The sequence below is a fragment of the Berghia stephanieae genome, chromosome 1 (assembly GCF_034508935.2).
Source record: "Berghia stephanieae isolate SIO BIC M18660-M18661 chromosome 1, UCSD_Bste_1.3, whole genome shotgun sequence".
NCBI lineage: Eukaryota > Metazoa > Mollusca > Gastropoda > Nudibranchia > Aeolidiidae > Berghia > Berghia stephanieae.
The window spans coordinates 109,620,376-109,635,375 of NC_088360.1; the positions used below are offsets into that span (position 1 = coordinate 109,620,376).

The 15,000-nt window shown below is 40.4% G+C and overlaps 1 protein-coding gene across 1 annotated transcript in view; it reads right to left on the reverse strand.

Annotated features, from left to right (window-relative positions):
* Positions 1-3,177: 3,177 nt before the first annotated feature.
* LOC144965159 (uncharacterized) overlaps positions 3,178-15,000 on the reverse strand; it is a 19,429-nt gene continuing 7,606 nt past the window's right edge. Inside the window, exons 4-5 of the mRNA XM_078900197.1 lie at positions 4,467-4,648; positions 3,178-3,569 (exon numbers count right to left, since the gene is read on the reverse strand). Of these exons, the coding sequence (XP_078756323.1) occupies positions 3,514-3,569; positions 4,467-4,648 (238 nt within the window). The 3' untranslated portion in view covers positions 3,178-3,513. The remainder of the gene's footprint in view (positions 3,570-4,466; positions 4,649-15,000) is intronic.

Below are 15,000 nucleotides of genomic sequence, written 5' to 3' on the forward strand. Positions count from 1 at the left end.
CACATGTTTTTTGTTTGTTTGTTTGTTGTTTTTTTTTCATTGGACAACTATTGGATTATTAATTATACGACCGTTTTTCTACGAGCATTGGTGTCCAACTATATCAATCATCATGGCACTCATTTTACACCTGAGTACTGTGATAGAATGTGAGTAACGAGCTTTTCCAAGGACTCAACTACGCGCCGAGCGAGGCTCGAACCCAGAATCTTTCTACCCGAAAGCGAGTGTCATACCACAAGACCACATAGCCGCACAAAAAAAAAAACAAAAACGTTTTTGTTTAAACCCAATCCACAATATTTCATTTTTGTCAAAACTGTTGATAGTGTATAAAAGTTAAAATTATCTCTCGATTGGCGATAATTTTAAGGTCTTAACTCACTGAATCCTTGAGTTTTTTGATACTTTTCAAAATTGGAAAAAAAATGTATAAAAAGGAGCTTGTACATAGACAGTTTTATTCAACTACCATTAACATGTAAAAGCTAAAAACATTAGTTTTGATACTACGCCTATAATTTGTCTCATAAAAATGTAATAAATAGGCATGGGGTAAGAGTAACCCTGGTAAACTACGGATATAGTCCGTGTTTGGGTGGAGTGAGTAAACATTCGTTCTACACGTTGTGTGCTTATTTTCAGGTCTGATAACCAAGGTTGTTATGTTTAAAAATGTTGCTGCTTGAAGCTAGAAGAAAAATAAAATAAAAACAAGCTTTGAATTGTAAGCTTCAAGTTATTGGACAGGGACGTATACTTTGGACGTTTCGGGGTTTTCCCTTTACCAACAAAACACGATGAATGAGATATCTCATTCGTCCTTATTGTTTCATTCAATGTGTTTTGTTGATAAAGGGAAAACCTGAAACGTCCACAGTATCTGTCTTCGTCTAATAAATTGAAGCTTACAATAAAAATTCAATACTTATGTTTATTTTTTTTCAAGTTGTTATGAGATTAGTGTTGTAATGGAAATACTCTCAAACCGACGCCAAACCTTGTCCATTATTCTTTTTCTTCAAGAACCGAGTCTGTGCCAGACATCGGTGATCATGGTTCGCCATTCATCTCTCTGATCAGATAATCTCAGAAAACTAATATTACTCTTCTATTTCTTTGTCATTGTCACCCAGCTGTTCAAACTATTCAAATATGTTTTTTCTTGGTCGACCTTTACTATTTTTACCTTCTATCTTTCCTGTGAGAGCAAGATGTTCAATACATTTATGTCGATTTTATATGCATTTGTCTTTTTCTTATTGTACGAATTAACAACCTTTTAGTTTCAGCTTGCTCTTATATTTCTTCATTAGTTTTCTTCGCTGTCCATGAGATTCTTAACATAATAACAATGTTAAATCAGGCCTATAATTCTGTTACCTATCAGACCTGTCAATATGTTCACCTGGTTTTTACTCGATGTTAACCAGTTAACTGCCTTACTCTGGAAAAACAAACAAACTGGTTTTTAAAAATTTAGCCAGAAAACTCGTCCTTGAAATATCGATCAATTTTGAAAATTTTGGAAAATAAACAACAACAAAAAAAAAACAAAAAACAACATAAAACAAAAACAAAAACAAACCCTCTCAAAACCTGGGATTTCGCAAAGTCTCAGGTTTGAGAGTTTTTGCAAAGATCAAGGTCACTTTACTTGATCGATACTTGAAGGATGAGTTTCCTGGCCAAATTTTTGAAGACGAGTTTTTCCGGAGTTCTGCAGTTAACTGGTTAAATAAGAATGAAATTGAAAGATGAAAGGTAAAAAGGTGAAAAAGAATGTTGTTGTCAAAGACTCATCAATAAACCAGTAGAATTTTGACCAATCAAAACATGGAATTGGATTCAATAGTCTGATGTCACGTCGCCCAGCAACGGAGAGCAGCTTGGTTCTACACAAAGAAAATTGGTACTTTTTATTCTTCATGCTGGTTGGAATTTTTCATATGTAATGTGATCAGAATGTATAAAAGTCAAAACATGATCATATTTATAATGTTTTTCTCCTCTGGATACACTTTTATGCTCGTCGGAAAAAATATTTCAAAAGGGCGTCCACCATTGTTCCGATAGTTTGGAACAGTTGCTAAGTTACTATGCGTCATTACGAGGGAAGTGACGTCATGACTGTTGAAACGTATTTACACAGTTTTCTGTGTTGATCAAGCAGTAGTATAGTGGGTATTTTACTTAGACACATACTCTCAATAGTAAATCCTATTTAGTTTGCTATGTCAACCAATCACTGCCATTGTTTACAGTATGACGACTGTCCGAGAGGCGTGGTTATCTAAGTGTCTATTCTGCGTGTCACCTTGTAACACTTTGTAACAAAATCTATAGATAGTATGCACTTGGCTAAGAAGCTCACAATATTGCCATCCGGAAGTATAACGGACCAACACACAAAACTGTGTGTAACCATGATCTTTTATAGTCTGGTTAATACCGTTTAGTGAGAATTACTCATAAACGTGGATGGCAAAAAACAAAAACAAAGACCATCTTCGGTCTATCTATAGAATGACTTGAGCTTGAACTTGAACTTAATAATAATAGCGTAATATCCACTAAACGTGCCCAATGCGCTTTACAAGGGGTCCCTGACCAACAACAATACTTAATCTGTAGAACGGGACCTGGCGCCTGTTAGGCGATATTACCTTTGGCACCAAAAACTTTATTGTCACCATTTTCTATGCGCTTAGGTGGTCTTGTGGTATGACACTCGCTTTCGGATCGGAAGGTCCTGGGTTCGAGCCTCGCTCGGCATATAGATGATTCATCGGAAAAGACTCTTTACTCACATTCTCTCATCGTATTCAGGTGCAAAATGTGCACCCTGGCCGTTAACACGTTGTCTCTGTGCGGAAAAAAATTTGTAATATCGCCTAACAGGCGCCATGTCTCGTTGTGCATGTTAAGTGTTGCTGTCGGCTAGGGACCCCTCGTAAAGCGCTTTGAGACCGTTTAGTGGATATTGCGCTCTATAAAAGCTCAAATTATTATTTTTTTTTGTTTTTGTTTTCATTTTCTATTGAATTTAATCTCCGGAGAGAAAGATAAAGTGGGTAAATGTGACTCATAATCTAAGGGAACAACACAAAAAAACAATGTTTCGGCTCTTGGCCTTCGTCAGGTGACAAAAAAACTAAACAAACAAACACAAATATGTAAGGTTAATGTCTTTACATAGCTCTGTGATGTCAAAAATTAGTATAATTACGAATACGTTGACATGCCTGATATCTTATTAGCTTTACTTGTATTTGTTGTTCGTGTTTACTTTGTACGTATAGTGGGGAATAGGAAAAAGGGACGCCCAAAGACTAGATGGTGGGGATAAGGTAAAGTCTGATAGGAAAGAACTTGGCCTGGAGGAAGATGATGCGCTGAACCGAGATGCATGGAGATGTGTCATTCATTATGGCAACCCTGCAAAATGCGGGATAAGCTGAACGAAGAAGTTACTTTGTACGTAGAACTCAAATGAATGAAGAAGCCTTGCGATCAGTCCTTGTTGTAAGTGATGAAGACGGCAAACACTTGAGCATAACCAGCTTTTTCTGGAACAAATTAAAATTTTTTTTGGAGATTTTCATTTGGAAAAGGCTTTTTACTCACCTTCAGTCACCGTACTCGGTGTAAAATGAGTATCAGATCGCTAACAGCGTTGTCTCTGTCCGTAAAAAAAATGCAATATTGCCATACAGGCGCCATATTTCGTCCTATTTCGTGTTTAGTGTTGCTGATGGCCAGGGACCCCTTGTAAAGCGCTTTGAGCACGTTTAGTGGATATTGCGCTATATACAAACTCAAGTTTTTAATATATCGTTTCACTATCCTAACATTTTGTTACTTGGTTCAACTTTTAGGAAAACTTATGGCTCGTCCTCTAAAATTGAATCCTATCAATTTAGAATCTCAACCAAACATCTAAATCTTACCAATATATGGCTTGTCTCTCAAATTAATATCTGGATCTTGCCTATTTATGGCTGATCTTTCAAACTAACATCTGAATAGTTTCTTAAACTAACATCTAAATCTTACCAGTATATGACTCGTCTCTAAAACAAACATCTAAATCTTACAAATATATGGCTTGTCTTTCAAACTAACATCTAAATCTTACCAGTATATGACTCGTCTTTAAAACAAACATCTAAATCTTACCAATATATGGCTTGTCTTTCAAACAAAAATCTAAATCTTACCAGTATATGACTCGTCTCTAAAACAAACATCTAAATCTTACCAATATATGGCTTGTCTTTCAAACTAACATCTAAATCTTACCAGTATATGACTCGTCTCTAAAACAAACATCTAAATCTTATCAATATATGGCTTGTATTTCAAACTAACATCTAACTCTTACCAATGTATTGCTCGTTTCTCAAACTAACATATGAATCTCATCAATATATGGCCTTTTTCTCAAACTAACATCTGAATCTTACCCGAATCACCAAAACTCACAGCATAACCTGTTTTTGAGTATAGAAATAAGGGATAAGGTCCCGATGATTCGTAATCACAGCACTTCGGCTTATACTCATCGGCCACCATCATCCAAGCACCATCGCCCACGCACTGATTGAAAAATGAGCTGAGGTAAAATCGTCTCGCGCAATTTTCCAATCTGTAAGTTTGAGAAAAAAAAAAGGAGGCATACTTAGCGGATGTATGGACGAACATAAATAAACAACATCGAACTCAACTAAAAGAAAAAGCACACTATGGATAATTGTCGACTGATGATATCGAGGACATTGAAACAATTGTATAGGCAAAAAAATGTGAGTGACCTTATTTACATATATATATATATATATATATATATATATATATATATATATATATATATTGTGTGTGTGTGTGTGTGTGTGTATCTATGCTGTTTACAATTGACATAAAGATGATGTGCGAGTATTATGAGATTAATTAGACATCGTATTGATGTTATAGAAAAATTGATTATTTTTTACACCGTCAATTTTAGCATGTGGGTTGTGTATCAACCTAACGGTTGGCGAGTATGACAATGTTGGTGGGGGTACTTGTATTTAAAACTTGAATAAAATATTAAAGGATGAATCACATATTACATTCATATTATTATGATAACGAAAGGATAAAATTAATGATGGTTTGTGATGATGATAATGATGATGATGATGATGATGATGATGATGATGATGATAATAGTGATAATGGTGAGAATAATGAAAACAATGTTAATAATAACAATAAAATTAACAAACTATTTTTTTTAGCTCATCACGACACTGATAAAACTGCATAAAATTATAACTGACGTGTTCTACATATTCCAAGTCTTACAAGCTGTCATCGCCTCATTGTTGTAACCAATGTACACTTTCTTGCAGGTCTTATAACCCAATTCCTTATGGGTTTATTGTTGTAATGGAAATCTCAAAATAATGACGCTAAATAATGTCCCTTTCAACAACGTTAAATTAGGCCGATTAAGTTAGGATGTCAGACCTGCATATATGTGACGTCGCGCGACTGTTTGGCCCGGAAGGTTCATTTTGGACATTTGGACCTTTTGGTATTTCTGAATAGATCATTCTTTTCTCTTTAATTTGATACATGTTTCATTAATGCATCATAATTTTTGGCTGAGTTATACAAGATTGAAATTGGGAGGTTCCTGCTAATCCCAGATCCAAAATTCAGAGAAATTTGCACTTAAAGATTTTACATACATCACCATAGCAACGGCATGTTATATTTGAGCTATCGTAATGAAATTTGGCATGCTTTTTATATAGCATGTGACTATCATGTGTGTCAAATTATTTTTAATTCACTCTATCAGTTTTTACACAACACTCGTTTTTGTAAAGACGATATTTTTGTGAATTGACCCTCGAGTGAAAAAATAAACCCAACAAACAGCACTCATGCTTTTATCCATTTCAACAGTGCAATGTTTATTTAAAGTTAGCTGTGATATCGGCACTATTTCACAAGATCTGCAATTCTGGAAAGTCTTCACAAATTAACTGGCGAAAGTAGCCGAGGCATTACGGTCGATTGACTTAAAAGCGAAAGGCCGTGAGTCAGTCAGACAATCTAACACTTCAAACTTGAACAATGGAATGGAAATAGTCTTCAGCTCAACCATAATTTATCTTACTCAATCGATGTGTTCAAATCTGATTGAGCTATTTGCGTGGGGGGGGGGGGGGGGGGTGTCGTGGATTGGGAGGGGGGAGGGGTGGTAACAGTTCTTTGCACTTAGGAAGGTAAGGGTCCCACCCACTTGGGTCTTTATTCTTTCAGTATCCGCATCATTTTCAACATCCTCCTGCATGCCCCCCCTCCCTGCCCTCTCTCTCCTCTTCCTCCCTTCTTTCCCATAACTCTCTCTCTCTCTCTCTGTCTCTCTCTCTCTCTTTCTCTCTCTCTCTCTCTCTCTCTCTCTCTCTCTCTTTACTTCCTGTTCCATCATTCTCTTTATCATTTCATAATCACTCTCTTCATTTTGGCTCGTCCTATTCACTATAGCTATCTCTATCTGTCGGTCTGTCCATTAACTCTTTTTTTTTTAGTCCCTCATTCCTTCTCCCTTACCGCTCGTTCTTTCTCTATCTGCCTCCTCCCTGTTCCAACAATCCCTTTAATTCAATAGTCAATATTTTCATTTTATCTCGTCCTCCCGTCCTGGTAATCATCTCTATCTGTCTATCCTCTAGCTCTTTATTTTATTCATCCCCACATTCCATCCTCCCATCTCCAGTCAACACTCGTTCAGCGAATCATTCGAGGCAAGCGCACGATCACGCCCACGCCCACATCACCACAATCTCCTCGCCTCTGACGAGCACAATACAATTATCGGCCGAATCTAACAAGTTAAATTATTCATTTGACAACCTTTCTCATAAAATTTAGTTTATAATTAAGCAAGATTCTGAATTTCTTGCAACATCAACTCTAACAAAAATCGTGCAGTTAAATTATTCATTTGACAACATATATCATAAAATTTAGTTTATAATTAAGCAAGATTTTGAATTTCTTGCAACATGAACTCAAACAAAAATCGTGCAGCGTGCATCGTGAAGCGGCCATTTTGCATAACTTATGACCATGTGATCCCGAGGACCAATGAGAGAGAAGGATTCAAGGGGTTTTCCGTTGGTAACTACTATGCATGACCTACTTCTGTTTACATAAGGCTAGCACTATTCAGTATCTGATACTGAATAGTGGTTTTGCACTATTCAGTATCTGATACTGAATAGTGGTTTTGCACTATTCAGTATCTGACACTGAATAGTGGTTTTTGTACGGTGTTTTTTTTTTTCCGAAACCTGACAAAGTTATGGGAAGAGGACAGCTGTGGGAGTGAATCTGGGACTCAGAAAAGTGTACACCAGTGGGGAGTGAACCTGGGACTGGGTTTCGGCGGGTTTCGTAATAAAAAGCAATTACTTTTTACGAAACGCGACGACACCCGGCAATATCCGACAAAGTTATGGGAGGTAGGCAGCAGCGTGTGTGTGTGTGTGTGTGTGTGTGTGTGTGTGTGTGTGTAGGAGGGGGAGGGGATGAACCTGAGATTCAGGGAAGTGTACACCAGTGGGGAGTGAACCTGGGACTCTGGGTTTTGTAAAAAAGCAATTAAAAATGTGTGTGGGGGGGGATTACTTTTTTTACGATACCCGACAATATGCGGCAAAGCGTGGGGAGTGAACCTGAGACTCAGTGAAGTATACACCACTGGGGAGTGAACCTGAGACTATGGTTTTCGGCGGGCTTCAGCTAGTTTCATATAAAAGCAATTACTTTTTTACGAAACCCAACTAATCCTGGCAATATCCGAGAAAGTTATGGGTAGTAGGCAACAGTGGGGAGTGAACCTGAGATTCGTGGAAGTAAACACCAGTGAGGAGTGAACCTGGGACTGGGTTTCGGCGGGTTTTGTAAAAAAAAAAAAAGCAATTACTTTTTGTTTACAAAATGCGCCAAATCCCAACAAAATGGGGCAAAGTTATGGAAAGTAGGCAAATAATGGGGAGTGAACCTGAGACAAAGGGAAGTGTACACCAGTGGGGAGTGAACCTGAGACTCTGGTTTTCAGCGGGTTTCAGCGAATTTCATATAAAAACAATTACTCTTTTACGAAACCCGACGAAACCTGGCAATATCTGAGAAAGTTATGGGAAGTAGACAACAGTGGGGAGTGAACCTGAGATTCATGGAAGTGTACACCAGTGGGGAGTGAACCTGAGACTCTGGTTTTCGGCGGGTTTCAGCGAGTTTCACATAAAAGCAATTACTTTTTTACGAAACCCGGCAATATCCGACAAAGTTGTGGGAAGTAGGCAACAGTGGGGAGTGAACCTGAGACTCAGGGAATTGTACACCAGTGGGGAGTGAACCTGAAACTCAGGGAAGTGTACACCAGTGGGGAGTGAACCTGAGACTCTGGTTTTCGGCGGGTTTCAGCGAGTTTCACATAAAAGCAATTACTTTTTTACGAAACCCGGCAATATCCGACAAAGTAGTGAGAAGTAGGCAACAGTGGGGAGTGAACCTGAGACTCAGGGAAGTGTACACCAGTGGGGAGTGAACCTGAGACTATGGTTTTCGGCGGGTTTCAGCGAGTTTCACATAAAAGCAATTACTTTTTTACGAAGCCCGGCAATATTCGATAGTTATGGGAAGTAGGCAACAGTAGGGAGTTAACTTGAGATTCAAGGAAGTGTACACCAGTAGGGAGTGAACCTGAGACTCTGGTTTTCGGCGGGTTTCAGCGAGTTTCATATAAAAGCAATTACTTTTTTACGAAACCCGACAAAACATGGCAATATCCGACAAACTTATTGAAGCAGGCAACAGTGGGGGGTGATCCTGAGATTCAGGGAAGTGTACACTTGTGGGGAGTGAACCTGGGACTCTGGATTTTGTAAAAAAGCAATACCAAGGGGGAGGGGGAATTACTTATTTACGAAACCCGCCAAAACCCGACAAAGTTATGGGAAGCAGGCAGCAGTGGGGAGTGAATCTGGGATTTGGACACTGATGAGGATTGAACCTGGGACTGCGAGATGCTGATTCCAGTGGACAGTGAGCTCAGAATGTACTTTTATTTCGAAACCTACCGAAATTTTCAAAAGTTATGGGAAGTGGGCACCATTGGGCAATGAACCGGGACTCAGGGAAGTGCACACCGGTTGGGAGTGAACCTGGGACTGTGAGAAGAGGATATCAGTGGAAATGAACCTGGGACTAGGGAAGATGGATACCAGTGGGAAATGAAGCCGGACTATGGGAGATGGGTACCAGACGAGAATGAAGCAATTACTTTTTTACGAAATCAGCCAAATCCCGCCAAAAAACCATAGACTTAGGTTTACTCCCCAATAGTGTACACTTCCTGAATCTCCGGTTCACTCCCTCACTGTTGCCTACTTTCTTTCCATAACTTTGTCGGATATTGTCGGGTTTCGTAAAAAAGTAATTGCTTTTTTTTTACGAAACCCAGCCCCAGGTTCACTCCCCAACGGTGTACACTTCCCTGAGTCCCAGGTTCACTCCCCACTGCTGCCTACTTCCCATAACTTTGTCGGGTATCGGCGTGTTTTGGCAGGTTTCGTAAAAAAAGAAACACCCCTAACAATACCACGTGTATTCAGTAAATAGATGTCAATTGTAGTCTAATATTCAGTATCTGTTTAAATTATAATTATTATTGTTATTATTATTATTATTATTATTATTATTATTATTATTATTATTATTATTATTATTATTATTATTATTATTATTATTATTATCACGTAAATTTTAATATAGTACGGCAATTAATTCACGGAAGTACATCGCTCAATTAAAAAATGCAGAAAGTCTGCCACATATTTATAATGAATTGGGTTTGCCTTAGATGACAAAACAAACAAACAAACAAACAACAACAACAATAACAACAACAACAACAACAACAAATGAGACAAACAGAAAAAAAACAAGATTTTTAAAAATAATGAACAATAGAAGAGCACAATAATGAAAAACAACAACGAGATGATAACACATAAAAGATATTCGTAATAAATCGATAACTGATTAAATTACTCCAACTACTTGATTAAAAAAAAAAAATCATCATAATCATAATAGTGATGATGACGATTACAACAACAATAATAATAATAGTAAGTAAGTAGAAATAATAATAATAATAATAATAATAATAATAATAATAATAATAATAATAATAATAATAATAAAAGTACAATAGTATAATATCAACATTAAAGCATATTACAAGCAAATAAAATTATAAAAACAAAAGTTTAAAAATATATCAATAGACAGAGGAATTAAAAAAATAATGGGGAAAAAAAAAACAAGTCACCCCTACCGGGATTTGAACTCTCGAACCTTAAAACTCAGAGTCAAACAGCTTATATCCACCAAGCCATGGTGTCACTGAACTCTTAGTGACATTTAATCATGTCTATTTAGACATTTAAAAATGGATTTGAATGCCACTCTTATTTTGATATTTTGAACTGTGTTAATTGCATAAAAGCAAAAATTTAAAAAGAATTACGATCAAAATATTTTTACAGCTTTGAATCGGGCTGTCAGTTAGTGCATGTGTTCAATCTGGAAGTAGGTCAACAGTTTATTTCCATTCAACCGAGATTGTCGCACTTTTCACTCTCTCTATAAAAAAGAGTTCCTTATGGATACTGAATAGTGGCAAAGCACTATTCAGTATCTGATACTGAATAACCACTTCCTTTACATAACTGGAAATTGACTACACTCTTTTCGGGGATATAATTTGACTACAAGATGGGGTCAAGGGGCTAAAAATAGCATTGCGAATGCAGGAATGGAGTTTGCTAAGCTTAAAGAGTCGTCAACGGACGTCAAAATGGTCCCTCTTTCAATGGGTGAAAACAGGGTATATTCTCTTTTAAAATTAATTTTATAAACTCTAAGACCGCTTTTAATTAAAAAGGTACGATTTTATGATATAAAAATACCTTAAAAAGTCAAAAGTTGAAAAAACGCATTTTGACTTTTTTAGTCACTTTTCAAATATAATGGCCGTTTTCTCAGTTCAGCAAGATGTACCTTCCGAACTGAACCGTCGCGCGACATCACATATGTACACGTCGGTTGTAACAGGAATACTCTATCATAATCGGAAAATGGTGTCTATTGTAACAATACTAAATCAAACCCATACATTTACATCAATGGCATGCCAAAAGGTCTACATCCGGGGTCCACCTTGAAATTGTTCGCAGATGACAGCCTCTTGTCAAGAGAAATAAAAAAAGGAGACTATACTGTCATACCACAGCAAGATCTAAATAAATTGCAGTGCTGGGAGGCAAGATGGAAAATTGAATTCCACCCCAAAAAGTGTCATGTCCTCAGGGTGATGAAAAAAATGAAAAACAAATCGACTCCAACTATGAAAACCATAACGAAGCCCTACAATACGTGGAGAATGCAAAGTACCTCGGCGTGACCCTGGACAGTAATATGAAGTGGAAGAAGCATATTGCCAACACAGGTACTAAGGCAAATAGAACCATGGCCTTCCTCAACAGACAAATCCGCCACTGCCACCAATCTGTGAAAAAGAAATGCTATCAAACATATGTCAGGGCCATACAGGAATATAGTAGCTCAATGTTGGACCCACACACATCACAAGAATTCAATGAGCTAGAAAAAGTCCAACGGCGAGCGGACAGATTTGTCAGTGGAAACTATGAGCGAGTTATGAGCGTAACTCAGCTCATGAACGATCTCCAGTGGAAACCGCTACATGAAAGACGTTCCATCAACAAACTCCTCATATTCCACAAGGCACAAAACAGAAAACTCGAAATGCCAACTAACCATTTGAAACGGAACAACAACAAAACAAAAAACTCAGCATTTAATTTTGAAATCCCCCACTCAAGAACAAACCATTATCTTTACTCTTTTACCCTCTCCACCAACCGACTTTGGAACTCCCTACCAACGACTTGTAAACAAGCCCTTTCGACTGATGACTTAAAAAAATCGCTCCCTGCTTCCCTATAAAACCCCTGTTACTGAAAAACGACCATACCATCTTCAGCCTGAAGCTTTGGCCTTAATGGAAGAAGAAGTAGATAAGAATGGACGGGAACTTTTTTGGAGGTCTGATGCCCCAAATTGATGTGCGCTCATTGGTGTAACGGAAATGCCTTCAAACCAACAACATACCACAGGAACCCCCTCGTGGATCTTTACCTTGCAGTGGTGAGGGGGCTTGAGGCACACGGGAGGGCAAAGGTGTAAATCCCGGTTACCGTCACGAGACCATCCCGGGTATCGAGCCAACGAACCACATGAGCTGCTCGCCCCGGTGTGTGACTAAATTTGATCGAAACCCGGTGCCCGAATAGCAGCCCTATCCTGGGCGCCACACTATTATCCTTATGTCGAGTCCCAATCAGTCCCGTCAATGGCGAAGCGGTCTGCCGCCTAGCCAAATAATACCGCGTTCGTGTCGCCAGGGTCGTCGGCACGTCCGAGAAAAAAGCAAACGTCCCATGCATCGATTGATTCGCGGCCTGCCAATCGGAAAATGCGACGGCGGGGATGGCGAATTGACGCACATATTGTCCCTGACCGTCGAGAGCCAGAGTATAGCAAAAAATGAGCTTTTATCAAAGCTATTGGCCGCCCACTGCGTAGATATCCTCCTGTTACAGGAGACCCACCTTTATTCAGGCGCGCAATCTTCCCGATTCCAGATCCCAGGCTATACGGTGGTCCAACGCGAGGACACTTCGAGGCTCAAAGGAGGGGTTAGCGTTTACGCTAAAGAGCCATCGAAGGTAAGGGTCATTGAGAGCGTAACGGACAGCAATGGGGTGAACCGAATTTCCGTGGAAGTAGGTGGACTGTGTTTGCATAATATTTACAAACCATCAAGAGCGACTTGGACTACACCACCGGTACCGGTGGTCAGCCATCCTTCCATCTGTCTGGGAGACTTTAATAGCCACTATCACGAATGGGGCTACCGAGACTGCAACGAGACAGGAAGACAACTCCGCTCATGGATGGACTGTAATGATCTACACCTAGTGTACGATCCTACAGCCAAGGGTACCTTCCGGGGTACCCGCCATAAGAAGGAGTATACTCCAGACCTCACCCTCGTAACGAAAGGCGCGAACGGTGAACCGCTGCAGGTGAAGCGAACAGTCCTCGGGGACTTCCGCATAGCCAGCACAGGCCGGTTCTTGTCACAGCTGGGGTGACAATACCGAGGGTGCAGTCTCTCCCACTTTGCAGATGGAATTTCAGGAAGGCTGACTGGGAGGAATTCAGTTCCTATATCGAGCAGGTCTGCCCTGCCATTCCTCCCAAGTCCAAGAGTATAACCAGATTCAGTAGGCTACTGGTTAAGAGCGCTCAACGCTCTATTCCACGGGGCAAACGGAAAGTCTACACCCCTTGCTGGACAGCAGAGTCGGAAGAGCTGTACCGAGAGTACCAGCAGACCCAGTCCCAGGACGCAGCCGATAGACTACTTCAGTCTCTGGCAGAGGGAAGGAAGCAACGGTGGCAGGAGACCGTGGAAAGTCTCGACTTTACACACTCCAGCCGCCACGCTAGGCGTTTGATAAAGAAATTGGACCCAGATCGGAATTACGCGAAGGCTGCACCGGAATGCGAGGCAGACACAATTGCCAAGAACATTAAGAACCGTAGTAAGCGGGTCCCTAATCAGGCTTTTGAGCGTGGTGTCCGCAAGGCGTACCGTACGATTTTGGACTCGCTACCTTCGGAGGAGTCGGACTGGACAGCCCCGTTCAGTCCCCGAGAAGTGGGTGCAGCCATTAGCGAAGTGAAGAACGGCAAAGCAGCAGGGATAGATGGTGTATATCCCAATATGGTGACGCATCTGGGCCCCAGGGCACGGGCCTGGCTAGCAGAGGCAATGCGAAGATAGTTGCCATCCTGAAGCCAGGGAAGCCGGCGAAGGAGGCAGACAGTTACAGACCCATATCGCTGATGAGCTGTCTTTACAAATTGTTGGAGCGTGTTCTATTAAACCGATGGGGGCCGGTCCTAGACGCTGCCCTGCCACCCGAGCAGGCAGGCTTCAGGGAAGGGAGGTGCACCACAGAGCAGGGCATTGCCCTTACAGAGCATATTGAGCACGGGTTCGAGAGAAAACAGCAAACAGGTGCTGTCTTTATAGACCTATCAGCGGCGTACGATACGGTATGGTGCGATGGGTTAATGCTCAAACTTGCAAAAATCATAAGGTGCAAAAAGACCTTGAAGTTGTTCTCTTCGATCTTAGGGGAAAGGCAATTCTACGTCGCGCTGGGAGACGTCACGAGCAAAGTAAGGAAATTGAAGAATGGGGTCCCTCAGGGGTCGGTACTTGCGCCAATGTTGTTTAACGTTTACATTAGCGATATGCCGAACACTTCCTCCCTGAGGCTGGGATACGCAGACGACTGGGCACTCATTACTCAGAGTAAAGTGTGGACCCGTCTCGAGAGAGTACTCAGCGAGACGTCACCAGACTCAAATCCTACTTTGACAAGTGGTACCTGAAGATGAACACTTCAAAAACCGTGGCCACTGCATTTCACTTATGCAGTGGCTGGCACACCCGTAAACTGAATGTCCTAGTCGGGGACCTGCCACTCCCATATGAGCCGCGTCCAAAATATTTAGGGGTGACGTTGGATCGCAGCCTTACCTATCGGGTTCATCTCGAAGGGGTTGCCCGGAAGATAGAGAAACGCAACAGTCTTCTGAGGAAGCTGGCGGGATCGACTTGGGGCGCTAGCCAAGCGCTCCTGAGAACGTCCGCCGTGGCACTATGCTATTCCACCGCGGAATATTGCGCTCCAGTTTGGGGTAGAAGCAGAAACGTTGAGAAGGTGGATGTAAAACTTCGCAAGTCGAAGCACATAGTGTCGGGAA